This window comes from Lineus longissimus, chromosome 16 (assembly GCF_910592395.1).
Source record: "Lineus longissimus chromosome 16, tnLinLong1.2, whole genome shotgun sequence".
Classification (NCBI taxonomy): domain Eukaryota; kingdom Metazoa; phylum Nemertea; class Pilidiophora; order Heteronemertea; family Lineidae; genus Lineus; species Lineus longissimus.
This window is the reverse complement of record NC_088323.1, coordinates 15,344,234-15,358,315: the sequence shown is the minus strand read 5'-3', so window position 1 is coordinate 15,358,315 and position 14,082 is coordinate 15,344,234. Positions and strand designations below refer to the sequence as shown.

The 14,082-nt window shown below is 44.4% G+C and overlaps 1 protein-coding gene across 10 annotated transcripts in view; it reads left to right on the top strand.

The window, feature by feature from the left end:
• LOC135500338 (tyrosine-protein phosphatase non-receptor type 4-like) overlaps positions 1–14,082 on the top strand; it is a 134,434-nt gene that overhangs the window by 10,117 nt on the left and 110,235 nt on the right. For all 10 annotated transcript variants that reach the window (XM_064791744.1, XM_064791753.1, XM_064791750.1 and 7 more), the window contains exon 2: positions 11,403–11,557. In XM_064791744.1, the coding sequence (XP_064647814.1) occupies positions 11,414–11,557 (144 nt within the window). In that variant the 5' untranslated portion in view covers positions 11,403–11,413. The remainder of the gene's footprint in view (positions 1–11,402; positions 11,558–14,082) is intronic.

Here is a 14,082-nt window from a genome sequence, read left to right as displayed (position 1 = left end):
CACGCAAGCTACACATGTTTCTCACTAGGTGGGGTCTTTAACCTGCCATGGCATAGACACCAGGTACAAAGAACCTCGGTTTTAAGTCTCATTCGAAGGACTGTGATGAGCCAGGAATTTTAGTTCCTTGATTTAATTTTAGTTCCTTGATTTAAAAGCCACGCTGGCTCATCCAGAAATCCTGGCTTCTCCCCGGGATCGAATCGGGCCCTTATGCGTGGTAGCCAGCGGTGTTAACCACAAGTTATCAGGCTCCTTGACACATTGAAGGTTTTCCCCAAGCTTTTGATTTGACAAAGAACATGTCGGTCCTTCCAAGAAAAGAAAACATTGTTGTACATTTCACTGTTTCCACATCAATTTCTTCCATTATCTCCTAGTTAGGCTAATCTTCTGTGCGACATGTGCCCGGTTTTGCTATAACAGATGAAACTTTAAATGACATATTCTTGGCAAAATTCAAGCATGTATTTCTCAAGTCTTGAAATGTAATAAATTTTCTGCACCACATGACACAAGGTTCGAGAATTCCTGACAATGAAATATGTGACCTGATTATTGGTCTCGCACTAAGACCTTGATAGGCCTGCCCCTTCAATTCATACTAGCCTGAGAAATTAGTCATGAATAACACTATTCTTGATATGTACTTGAGGGTTATAATGCTATCTAATTCTGCACAAAAGGACCTTTTTATGATAATTCAGTGCTGGAGAGCGATATCAGAAGTTAACCCTATAACACCTGGAGGCGCCCTATGACGCCCGCCGCCGATCTCACTGGAGGCGCCCTATGACGCCCGCACACCCATATTCAAATTTTGCGCGCTTAGCTACCGATCTCCTTCAGAGCGCCGCCTATTATTAATCTATGAAACTTAAGCTTTCAAATGCCCGGATGAACAATGGTGGTTGCTGTAGAAGTTTTTGAGATATTTGACGATCAAGTTTTTGTTTCTCTTCAAGCCAGTAAATTCAGGTTGGACATTTGAATTGCTGAAATAGATCGTTTGTTTGATTCCGATTTGGATGTACCCTATCTAATAGGGAATTTCATCTTCTTTTAAATAAACGGGACTTGTAATACATTATTTGGAAGTTCACCTATGTCATTTTGTAAAAAACTGGACCCATCGCAAAAAATGTGATTTCCAGGTAAAATCACGTCAGGGCCTAGTGGAATAGGCACTTGCGCTGGCAATGGCTCTTGGTGTTATAGGGTTAAACCTGCGGAAGTTGAAGTTGAAGTTGAGTAGAATGTTTGTGTTTATTATATTCTGATATCAACTGTGACAGAGTTGTCAAATTGTCATCTGACTGGGTCTTTCCTAAACCTTTCAGCAGAACTCAGATGATCTGCTCATTCAGTGCTACAGCCTGTCCTCAGCATTTCTGACCGGTCTACATATTGGCTGGATGGAGTGAGGCATATTAGACAAAGATATTATGTACTTGGATTATGCAGCTTACAGACTCATGCAGAGGAGTCAGGGGAAAGGACAGCCACAGGCCAAAGTCATTCGAGAAAAAAATTCCGGGGGACAAGTTTTGTGGTGCAGTATACAGTAGAACCTCTCTATTAAGGACACCCTCGGGACTGACAAGTGCTGTTCTTAATAGAGGTGTACTGATTAGAGAGGTCAAATTGAATGGAAACAACCACTTTGGGAACAAAAGTAGTGTCCTTAATAGAGAGGTTGTCCTTAAAAGAGAGGTGTCCTCTAGGGGACACCTCTAAATGACCTCTCTAATAAAGAAACTAGTTTTGGTCCCAAAGTTGTTGTTTCCATTCAATTTGACCTCTGTAATCAGGACACCTCTCTATTAAGGACAGCAATAGTCAGTCCTGAGGGTGTCCGTAATAGAGAGGTTCTGCTATAATTCTTTGTATTGGCACTGGCCTGGGAGGGGAGGTTTTGTGACCTTCGACAATCAGTTCGGAGATGAGGTGAGACTACACCCGAAATACCTCAAATAGTTCAGAAAATCATGAGTTTCTCTCATACATGTCATATTCATAAACTTGTCCTACATTTCTCGTATTGTTCTGCAAACTCGAGCTCAGCCACTCATGTGATTTATGCCGATACATTAGAACCTCTCTATTAAGGAAACCCTCGGGGCTGACTAGTGCTGTCCTTTATAGAGAGGTGTCCTGATTGGAGAGGTCAAATTGAATGGAAACAACCAATTTGGGACCAAACGTAGTGTCCTTTATAGAGAGGTTGTCCCTAATATAGAGGTGTCCGCTAAACGAGGTTCCACTGTACTTCCTGCCAGTAATCTTAAGTGGGAAATTTGACCGTCTACGACAATGGGCCCAATATATTGTCTATTGATAAAATTTGGTACATGAAAAATGTAGTTGACCATTTTAGATGGGAAAACTGGTGATATTTTGTACTGCATTGAATTAAAAAAATCGGTCACATCGGACATATTAAAAAGGCCAGATTTTTCTCTAACTGACTAACATTTGAAACGATCTTTGCGTTGTGTAGTTGGTGTTCAGTGCCTTGCATTCTTGCCTGTACTTTATGGCTCCAGCAAATATATTGTTGTTGCCTACATAGTTGAAGGAATAGTTGCAGGAATAAGACAGCTGTTGCCTGCATAGTTGGAGGAATAAGGCAGTTGATGTCTGCATAGTTGCAGGAATAAGGCAGTCGCTGTCTACATAGTTGCAGGAAAGCAGTCGTTGTCTGCATAGTTGCAGGAATAAGGCAGCTGTTGCCTGCATTGCTGCAGGAATAAGACGACTCTTGTCTGCATAGTTGCAGGAATAAGACAGTCATTGCCTGCATAGTTGGAGGAATAAGACAGTCAATGTCTGCGTAGTTGCAGGAATAACACAGATGTTGTCTGCATAGTTGCAGGAATAAGGCAGCTGTTGTCTGCATAGTTCCAGGAATAAGACAGCTGTTGTCTGCATAGTTGGAGGAATAAGGCAGCTGTTGTCTGCATGGTTGCAGGAATAAGACAGCTGTTGTCTGCATGGTTGCAGGAATAAGACAGCTGTTGTCTGCATGGTTGCAGGAATAAGACAGCTGTTGTCTGCATGGTTGCAGGAATAAGGCAGCTCTTGTCTGCATAGTTGCAGGAATAAGACAGCTGTTGTCTGCATAGCTGCAGGAATAAGACAGCTGTTGTCTGCATAGTTGCAGGAATAAGGCAGTCAATGTCGGCGTAGTTGCAGGAAAAACACCAGTTTTGCCTGTCTTGAAGAAACCTGCTCTCCGTGGTTGCAGAAACTGAAGTTCCCTGATATTCAGAGTTCTCCACGAGGTTTTCTCAAGGTTGGTTAGTACCCTTGATATTCAAGAAGTTTTGCCAGTTTACAACACAAGGTAGGGTGGCCGCAAGAAGGTTGGGCAGCTCTATAGAAACCCTTTACAAAACTCTAGAGCAAGGTATGATGGCTGCTTCCAAGCTAGGGTGGGACACCCTGACAATTGGCCTTGTGGAGAACACTGGAACTGCATGGTTTGGGGCCCAACTGGATTGGGGCAAGCACCAGGATTTGTACCATTGATAATCAAGAAGTTTTGCCAGTGCGCAACACAAGGTAGGGTGGCCAGCAATTTCAGGTGGGGTGGCTCTATAGATAGAAACCCTTGTAGGACAAGGTAGGGTGGCTCTACCAAGGTTAGGGTGGTAAGCTGCCAAGGTAGGGTGGGACGCCCGGACAATTGGCCTTGAGGAGACCACTGGAACTGGTTTGGGGCCCAACTGGATGGGGGCAAGCACCAGGATTAGTATCCTTGATAATCAAGAAGTTTTGCCAGTGCGCAACACAAGGTAGGGTGGCCAGCAATTTCAGGTGGGGTGGCTCTATAGATAGAAACCCTTGTAGGACAAGGTAGGGTGGCTCTACCAAGGTTAAGGTGGTAAGCTGCCAAGGTAGGGTGGGATGCCTCGACAATTGGCCTTGTGGAGAAGACTGGATATTGGCAATACGAAGATAGGTATCGAGACGTCACTTTGTGAATGACAGTATTATCAATAACTAATGAGGAAACCCTTGGAGAACCCCAGTGGTTCGCTAGATCATAAATGCCATGTAAGGTATCTTGCTGGCAAGTGCACGTTACTATGGTAACTGAAGGTAAATTTAGGCCGATATTTTCTCTTGGGTTTCTGTTGATGCTTGTTGCAAATTATCCAGCAATTCCTCATGTTTCTCTTGTGCGTTTATGATACTTTTCCCTTTGAAGGTACCCCCCCACCCCCCCCCCCTGTAATTTTGGACAATCAAACAATTGAGCTGTTAGCTTTTGCGGTGAAATCTTTGGCATGTGTGACTTGTCACAGCATAACCTGCGCATGTCGCTCTTAGCTTGGCAGGTTGAGACGGACTGGTTGTTGATTTCACTGTGTCTGCCTTTTGTAAAATCTGAGTACAGTAGAACCTCTATATTATGGACACCCTTGGGACTGACAAATGCTGTCCTTAATTGAAAGGTGTCCTGATTAGAGAGGTCAAATTGAATGGTGACAACCAATTGGGGACCAAAACTAATGTCTTTGACAGAGAGGGTGTCCTTAAGAGAAAGGTGTCTCCTAAGGGAGGTTCCACTGTACATCAATTTCCCTAACTAAAGTGTCATTTAGGGTCCTCTCCTGTGTGACATGTGCCTCAATTTGCTGTGACGGGTCACATATGGGCAAGAGGTTTTGCAGTCTACGATGTTCCTGTCTTAATACATTTTCTTCCGACCTGAATAATCGATAGTCGAACCTCTCTATTGCAGACACCCTTGGGGCTGACTCATGGTGTCCCTATAGAGAGGTGTCCTGATTAGAGAGGTCAAATTGAGTCCTTATAGAGAGGGTGTCCTTAATAGCGAGGTGTCCGCTTAGGGAGTTCTACTGTACTTCTACTGGTGGAGTTGAACTGTTTTTTTGCCCCCTGGCTAGAACTCCAAGTCTGGCGTTATCTTTCTCTGGAGTATGTCCTACCTTCTGCTACAGGTTGGAGATTAAGAAAGGAATCCAGTCGAACCTGTTCTAATTGTTGAAATGAAAGTTAACGTAGCCATGCCTTGAATTGTTGTCGATTATAAACTAGACGCTAACATAGGTTTGTGGATGTTTTAACTGTTTAGTTCAGGTTTACGTGAGAACCATTGTGTGATTCTGAGATCTCTATGAACCGCTCGTGCATTGGCGAGATTCTGTGCCGGTTTCTGTACCACTGACGGTGTGGAACATCCTGACGGAATGCGTATGGATGATTAATCAATAGAACTCGAGTGCAGACCAAACATTAGTGCAGTCTTAGCGACGTTGGTGCCAGGATCATGAACACCGTCAATGAGTACGATCAATGTTCGTCACTGGTAGTGTAAAGTTGGTGCATAAGTAGCAGTGTTCTCCACAAGGTTATTTGTCAGGGTGGCCCACCCTACCTTGTCAGCTTACCACCCTAACCTTGGAAGAGCCACCCTACCTTGGAAGAGCCACCCTACCTTGGAAGAGCCACCCTACCTTGCTCTAGAACTTTGTAGAGGGTTCCTATAGGGCCACCCTACCTCAAATTGCTGGCCACCCTACCTTGTCAGCTTACCACCCTACCTTGGCAGCTTACCACCCTACCTTGGAAGAGCCACCCTACCTTGCTCTAGAACTTTGTAGACGGTTCCTATAGGGCCACCCTCCCTCAAATTGCTGGCCACCCTACCTTGTGTTGCACACTGGTAAAACGTCATGCAAATCAAGGGTATCACCCTACCTTGAGAAAACCCTGTGGAGAACACTGAAGCAGGGTTAGGTGTACACCGGTTCATATCTTCCAAGCATTTGTCTTGTTCCTTGCGGTGGGCTGGGGTTTTGTGTTACACTAGTGTGAGAAAAGTGAACACTTCTCCAACGCCAGTGTTGAAATCCTGGGGATTTCCTGCCAAACAACGGTTCTTGATGTACACTGATCTCGATGGCCTAGTGGTTAAGGCGTCCGCCTCGTGGATGGAAGGTCGAAGGTTCGAGGCCCGCTGGTAACCTCTTTTCGATGCGGCCGGTTGGTTAGCCGCCAGCTAGTTAAATATAGGGTACAAACTGCCTTCTCGCCAGGCGCCTGGCATTAGAGATAGGAGTTTGGAAGTGAAGAGTGTCTCATAAGCCATAAGCCCTTTCATCAGGGGTGACACTGTAGTAAACAAACTTTAATCTACACCAGTCTCACCCAACACCGATCTGATGGGTGATCAAATGTTGGGGAAGTGATGGTTGCCTTGGTGTTACACCAACACCTAACACTTACTTATAATTACTTGAAGTGTACATCCATAAAGAACTCGGTACGCTGTTTCACAAAAAGAAAAAATGGCCAATCAAGAAGTTTACCATACACTTTATAATACACCTTACACTTTTTCGACTCCAAGACTTAACCTGAAACATTGTCTTGACCACTGGCGCTGCTCTCTGCCCCTAGCCTTGAGTATTCAATGAGTATAAGACACACCTTGTGCACATGTACCAAGGGTACCCTGGTAATAGTCTAGCCAGAGATACCATACAGATGCTGCCAGGGCCAGGGTACACGTCAGGGTACCCTAGAAATAAATCGGCTCAATCACACTCAGGGGGCATGTGAATTGTGGTGTGTCTGCATATTGTGCTGAGAGATTACTTACAAGATATGAATAGATGGAACAGCGACCCCCCCCCCCCGCAGTGTCCTGGGGGTAGCAAGCCAGACTGACCACAACCTAGTTGTGGAGGAAGTCATGAGACATGAATAGAGGGAACCAGAAGACCATGGGCTGCTGGTCTTCCAGGAACCACCTTGGAGATATCGCTTTCATCATTGTGGACAAAACAAAGTGCTGTCTCACTGCCACTCCAGGGCAACATACATTTGTAACCTGTATAATGGGCACAGGATTCACTTGTGGGGGTGTGACACTATAAATCGCTGGCCAGGCAGCCCTTCGGCCTTCTGCCCTGTCATGACTCTTATCACAGACCCCCCACCACCACCAGTTCCCTGGAAACACTGCAGTGGGTCTGCCACTATAAGGAGATGTGGACTTCTATAACGAGCCCTGGATCCACTCTGGGGATGTCGTAATTATTGTGGGCACGACAGACTTCCTGCTTTCTGCTCTGTCTTCACTTGCACATTTGTTGGCCTGGCAGATTTTCCAGCCTCTGCCCGTCATCGGATTCTTTTTGGAGCCAACCTCCGTCAGTTCCCTGGAAACGTTTCAGTGAGTCTGCCTGTATAGGTGATGTGAACCTCTGTAACGATCTCAGGATCCACCTGGGGGTGTCATTGTGGGCATGACGGACTTCCCGCATTCTGCCCTGTCCTCACTCGCATGCGTCGCTGGCCAGTCATCGCATTTTAGTTTTGGAGCCCACCTCCGCCGGCTCCCAGGGATCACTGAAACGGATCTATCTCCCAGTCTGGGGAAACACAACCTGTATTAGGAGCCCAGATCCACCTGCAAGAAATCAATAAAGCCCGTCACTTGCACCAGACAGTCATCTCATGGATTTTGATTTATGAGTGATGGCAGGCAAGGATTACAGCACAGGTTTGTGATCCAATGAGTTGGTGGTGCTTGGCTTAGGGAGACTGGGATTATGATACAGTGGAACCTCCCTTAGCAGACACCTCTCTATTAAGGACACTAGTTTTGGTCCCACATTGATGGTTTCCATTCAATTTGACCTCTCTAATCAAGACACCTCTCTATTAAGGACACTAGTTTTGGTCCCACATTGATGGTTTCCATTCAATTTGACCTCTCTAATCAAGACACCTCTCTATTAAGGACACTAGTTTTGGTCCCACATGGATGGTTTCCATTCAATTTCACCTCTCTAATCAGGACACCTCTCTATTAAGGACAGCACCTGTCAGTCCTGAGGGTGTCCTTAATAGAGAGGTTCTAATGTATACCATTACCAGCGTAGGTTTGTGATCAAATGCGTTGGCGGTGCTTGACTTAGGAAGGCTGGGATTATAGTTTCAGAGTTGTTGCAGTGGAATTAGTAGGAGATGATGGTGTTTTGCAGCTTGGTATGGTTAGGGACAGTGCTGGGCTTGGAACCAACATTATTTGGTTCGACTGCCACGGTGCCCATTGAAAAAACTACAAACTGATTCTATGTCCTCGAGCAAGACACTTTAAAGTGTTCAAGTTGATTCGTTCTTCGGCGTTGGCTCTTCACAGGATAAGTGGGAATTCCTGCGTGCCAGTACGGTTTGGTGCCGATTGGGTTAATCGGCCTAGCGACGCCGTTGCGAACCTGGGTGGTTCAGTCCATCACAAGCTACTGTCCACATTGATGCGTTTGGAGGGGAAATCAAATTTGTTTCATTTCTTCTCCTTCATCCTCTTCGTTCTCCCTGAGGTGGTCAGTGCCGTCCTGGTGATGTAAGCCGTCGTCTGCCTTCGCTGGTCCTGGTCACCGGAGGTTCCCAATGGCTAGATATCCTCCCTTAGGGTTGCAAGGTCAGGGCACTTAGACAGGATGTGGCTGACCAGGCCTCTCAATTGCATGTTCCCCACGCCGGTAAACGTCGTATTGAAAGAGCAAAACGCCCAAATTAGACCCTTTAAAAATCCGCCCAAAATAGGCCCCTGCGCCCAAAATACGCTCAGCTGTACAGACACTGAACTGTACATATACAATAAAGTGTTATAAAATGAAAAAATCATGCCAAAAGTTGAAAATAAAGCAGGATTTTTTATCATTCCCAACTTGATCGAGATCCTTGCGCAAGTCAAACATCATTCCATCACAGTTAGTCATGAATCCAAGAAGCCTGATATGCGTAAGACTAGCATGCCGACCTCGTCTCTAGTTTAAATGTTATGTGCATATGTACATGTTTGGCTCCCTATATTAGTAATTTGGGGGCGCGGTTTTTTAAACTAGTTTGTCGTCTATCAGGGTGTATTGATCTCCATGCAATTGAAAGGCCTGCTGACTGACAGTCATCGGTTCGGAAATATTGCAGAGCCACAGGTCACATTCTCCGATTCCACACTTGTGGAACAGATGGTGTTTTCGTCTGCGATGGCCGGTTTCATTCTAGACCTGTTCTGTGTTTTCTAGCTGATTTTCGTCACAAATGTTAACTAGACTTCATATCTTGTAGTCTAAATGTGTGAATATAGTTTGAAAACAGTCTAAAAATCCTTAACCTAAACTTATTTGAGGGTTCGTGAGACTGGTAGATACACTCCCTTTATAGGAAACATGCATAAATTACTCACTTTTGCATTTCATTCAAAGGATGGTCTGTTGATCCTCTTCATAATTACATGTAGTTTAGCAGGAGAGAAAATCAAGTCCACCAGCGTGAATCACTCGGTGTTATGATTTTTATAAATTGTATTATCGCCAGGCTCGGTATCGAGGGACGCTATTTATGCCTCGTTTGTGAAGCAATAAGTATGATTCATGGCGTCTGAAACCAACTGATCAGCTGCGTTAATCAATTGGGAGAGAATGCTGGGAAGGATTGGAACAGGCGTGAGGGGGGGACGTGGGGTGGGGGTTTCATCAGGGTTTCGGCCAGAGTACCATAAAATGCTTTCTTTTTCAAATTTTCAGGATTTTCTTGGAAAAAGTACAGTAGAACCTCTCTATTAAGGACACCCTTGGGACTGACAGGTGCTGTCCTTAATGGAGAGGTGTCCTGATTTGAGAGGTCAAATTGAATGAAAAACAATTCAAGACCAAAACAAGTGTCCTTGATAGAGAGGTTGTCCTTAAATAGAGAGGTGCCCACTAAGGGAGGTTCTTATTGCTATTCTTATTGCTCTATGACACCAATAAAGCTGCATGTTTCAAATAGCAGCCACAACTTGCAAGTGAATTTTAGTAGATGACCTCAGTTTCAGTTGTTGATCAGCTGAGTGCCAGTTCCTTGGGCCTCTAGTGCCTTAGTGGTTGACTATTTCTCAATACTTATTTCTTAATTTTACCGTCTTTATTTCCATTTTTCCGGTTGCCCTATAAAGTACAATGTCAAGGAAGTGTTATGTCTTAAGTCATGACTCGACCTTGAACTTTCAAGTACAGTTTGAACCTCCCTTAGCGGACACCTCTCTATTGAGGACACTAGTTTGGGTCCCAAATTGGGTCTTTCCATCCAATTTGACCACTCTAATCAGGACTCCTCTCTATTAAGGACAGCACTTGTCAGTCCAAAGGGTGTCCTTAATAGAGAGGTTCTACTGTGAATGGAGTTGACAATATCTTTCATGTTGTGGGGTCAGCTGAGTACCAGGTCCTTTGGCCTAAAAGTGGTAGAATACTTCTCGAATTAAAAAAATATTTTCTTTCAATATTCAGGTTGCTCTATAATGTTTATGAAACTCCATGCTTCAGGTGGCAGCTTCAATATCTGCTGCTTAGAATTGGCTGCTGCTGTTATAAGTTATCACCTTCTGTTTTACAGGTTGCTCTATAATGTCCATGAAGCTGCGTGCTTCAAGTGGCAGTCCCCACCTCAGAGATGGCTGCTGCTGTTATAGATTATCACCTTCTGTTTTACAGGTTGCTCTATAATGTCCATGAAGGTGCATGCTTCAAGTGGCAGTCCCCACCTCAGAGATGACTGCTGCTGTTATAGATTATCACCTTCTGTTTTACAGGTTGCTCTATAATGTCCATGAAGCTGCGTGCTTCAAGTGGCAGTCCCCACCTCAGAGATGGCTGCTGCTGTTATAGATTATCACCTTCTGTTTTACAGGTTGCTCTATAATGTCCATGAAGGTGCATGCTTCAAGTGGCAGTCCCCGCCTCAGAGATGACTGCTGCTGTTATAGGTTATCACCTTCTGTTTTACAGGTTGCTCTATAATGTCCATGAAGCTGCGTGCTTCAAGTGGCAGTCCCCACCTCAGAGATGGCTGCTGTTGTTATAGGTTATCACCTTCTGTTTTACAGGTTGCTCTATAATGTCCATGAAGCTGCTCGCTTCAAGTGGCAGTCCCCACCTCAGAGATGGCTGCTGCTGTTATAGGTTATCACCTTCTGTTTTACAGGTTGCTCTATAATGTCCATGAAGCTGCTTGCTTCAAGTGGCAGTCCCCACCTCAGAGATGACTGCTGCTGTTATAGGTTATCACCTTCTGTTTTACAGGTTGCTCTATAATGTCCATGAAGCTGCGTGCTTCAAGTGGCAGTCCCCACCTCAGAGATGGCTGCTGTTGTTATAGGTTATCACCTTCTGTTTTACAGGTTGCTCTATAATGTCCATGAAGCTGCTCGCTTCAAGTGGCGGTCCCCGCCTCAGAGATGGCTGCTGCTGTTATAGATTATCACCTTCTGTTTTACAGGTTGCTCTATAATGTCCATGAAGCTGCGTGCTTCAAGTGGCAGTCCCCGCCTCAGAGATGGCTGCTGCTGTTATAGATTATCACCTTCTGTTTTACAGGTTGCTCTATAATGTCCATGAAGCTGCGTGCTTCAAGTGGCACCTACAATGTCCGCGCCTCGGAGATGGCGAGGGAGAAAGTCCCGGCCGGGAACAAGACGGTCAGATGCATTGTCCGTTTCCTCGATGACACTGAGCATGGCTTCGATATTGATGTAAGTATAAATTTCGGCCATTTGTTGTTCTCTTTTCACAGGCAATGTGAGTTTACCGTGACAAGGAATAACAAACACTTATTCAAGCAATTTACTTGAAGTCATCCGTGTCTTCCAATGTTCATGATATTTTAGATGATTTTGACGATATTTGAATTTTAAAAACTTACCTTTGTTTTGTGGTAAACTCCAGTTGCCTGTGAAAAGGGCATAACAAAATGGCCGAAAAATTTTTTCGTGGATAATTTACCCGACTCCCATCACATTTCCATCAATAAAGGTGTCTGTTGCAACGTTCCGGGACCAAGTAAAGTGACAGCTTATCAAATAAGTTTCTAGAGTGATATGAGAGAATCGTATCTCAGTATCAATATGTGACTCGCTCTACCAAAACTAGGCACTTGTCGCATCTGAACTCGACAGGTTGATACGGACTTGTTGTTCATTTCCCTATTGTAGACCTTTTGTGAAATCTATTACAAACTGATTTGGTCACATTTCACAAAAGGTCTACAATAGGGAAATGAACAACAAGTCCGTATCAACCTGTCAAGTTCAGATGCGACAAGCGCCTAGTTTTGGTAGAGCGGGTCACATATTGGGTGATATGAATAAAGACTAGCAAATGCTTTTATCTAAAACTCCATGTACATTTACACTAGGCCTTTCTGTACAAAATTGAAGTAAAAGCATTTGCTAGTCTTTATTCATATCACCCAATATGTTGCTCCGTCTTGGAAAATTGTAACAGAAGGTCTCTATTGAGAGGAACACAAGAGGTGTTGGTGAATCACTATTAGCCACATGTAGCAATCCTCGCTAACCAAAGTTTGATAGGAGGACGTGTTCATTTCATAATCTGGTTGGAATACTCGGTATATTTTAGTGAAGGGGGTGCCTTTGGGAGCAAGCACAAATCCTGATTGAAAAGAAGTGTTGTTTCCAAAAAACAAAGTCAATGGGTGATATGAATAAAGACGAGCAAATGCTTTTACTTCAATTTTGTACAGAAAGGCCTAGTGTATATGTACATGAAGTTTTAGATAAAAGCATTTGCTAGTCTTTATTCATATCACCCATTGTCCTTGTATCATCTAGCTACATTACTAGATTGGATTCACCTAGCCTCATTGCCTGCCATGTTGGAGGGACAGACAAAGGAAAGCAAGTCCAAATGACCTGACTGCATTTTATTCCGTTAAGTCAGGCTCGGCAATTGTTCTGGCCTCCAACATGGCTGACTGTGAAAACACTAGAGCTGCCAGTATATCATAATATCTGTGTGTAGGTAACCTCCCGTAGCGGGCACCCCTCTATGGGCACTCTCTCTATTTGAAAGAAGACTACTTTGGTCCCAAATTGTTAGACTCCATTCAGTTTGACCTCTCTAATCAGGACACTTCTCCATTGAAGACGATATTTGTGACCCGTCACAGCAAAACGAGGCGCATGTCGCTCTGAGCTTGGCAGGTTGAGACGGACTGTTTGTTCATTTCTCTATTGTCTGCCTTTTTAGCTCACCTCTTAGCAGAGGTGAGCTTATCCCATACCGTGGCGTCCGTCGTCCGTCGTCGTCGTCGTCGTCGTCGTCGTCGTCCGTCGTCGTCCGTCGTCCGTTAGCAGGGCACGTTTCGTAACTGTTAGAGCTATTGAGTTGAAACTTGGTACACATGTACCCTTATGTAATGACACCTTGGAGACCAAGTTTCGGTCCGATTCGTTTCATGGTTTGGCCACCAGGGGGCCAAACGTTAAAAGTGAAAATATGCAATATCTCCCTTGATAGTAGTCGGGAAATTTTGAAAAAAATATGGTAGGTACTTCTAGCAAAGGTGCATCATATATCCTCCGGGTTTTTGATTTGACCTCCTTTTCAAGGTCACAGAGGTCAAATGGTGTAAATTGGCCGTTAGGATGTAACGATGGCACGTTTCTAAACTGCAATGACTATTGATACCAAATTTTGTACACATTTACCCCTTAGTCAGGTGATCTCAGGGACCGAAGTTTGGTCCAATATGATTCACCACTTGACCACCAGGGGGCAAAATCCAAAAACCTTAAAAATGTGATTCTTCCTTAACTTCTTGCCCGATTGCCACCAATTTGATATCATGGGTACACCTAACCACCATACAGTATATGTCACACAGGTTTTTAATTTGACCTTCTTGTCAAGGTCACAGAGGTCAAATGGCATAAATTCGCCGTCAGGCCGTAACTATGGCACGTTTCTTAACTGCAATGACTATTGATCACAAATTAAGTACACATGTACCCCTTGGTCAGGTGATCTCAGGTACCGAAGTTTGGTGCGATCTGATTTGCCGTTTGGCCTCCAGGGAGGGGGCCAAATCCTAAATTCTTCAAAATTCCATTATTCCTAGTAATGACTTGCCCGATTGGCACCAATTTTATATCATAGGTACATCTAATTCTAACAACCATTCAATGTGTCACCAGGGTCTTCTTTGATTTGACCTACTTTTCAAGGTCACAGAGGTCGAATGTACTGTAAATTGGCC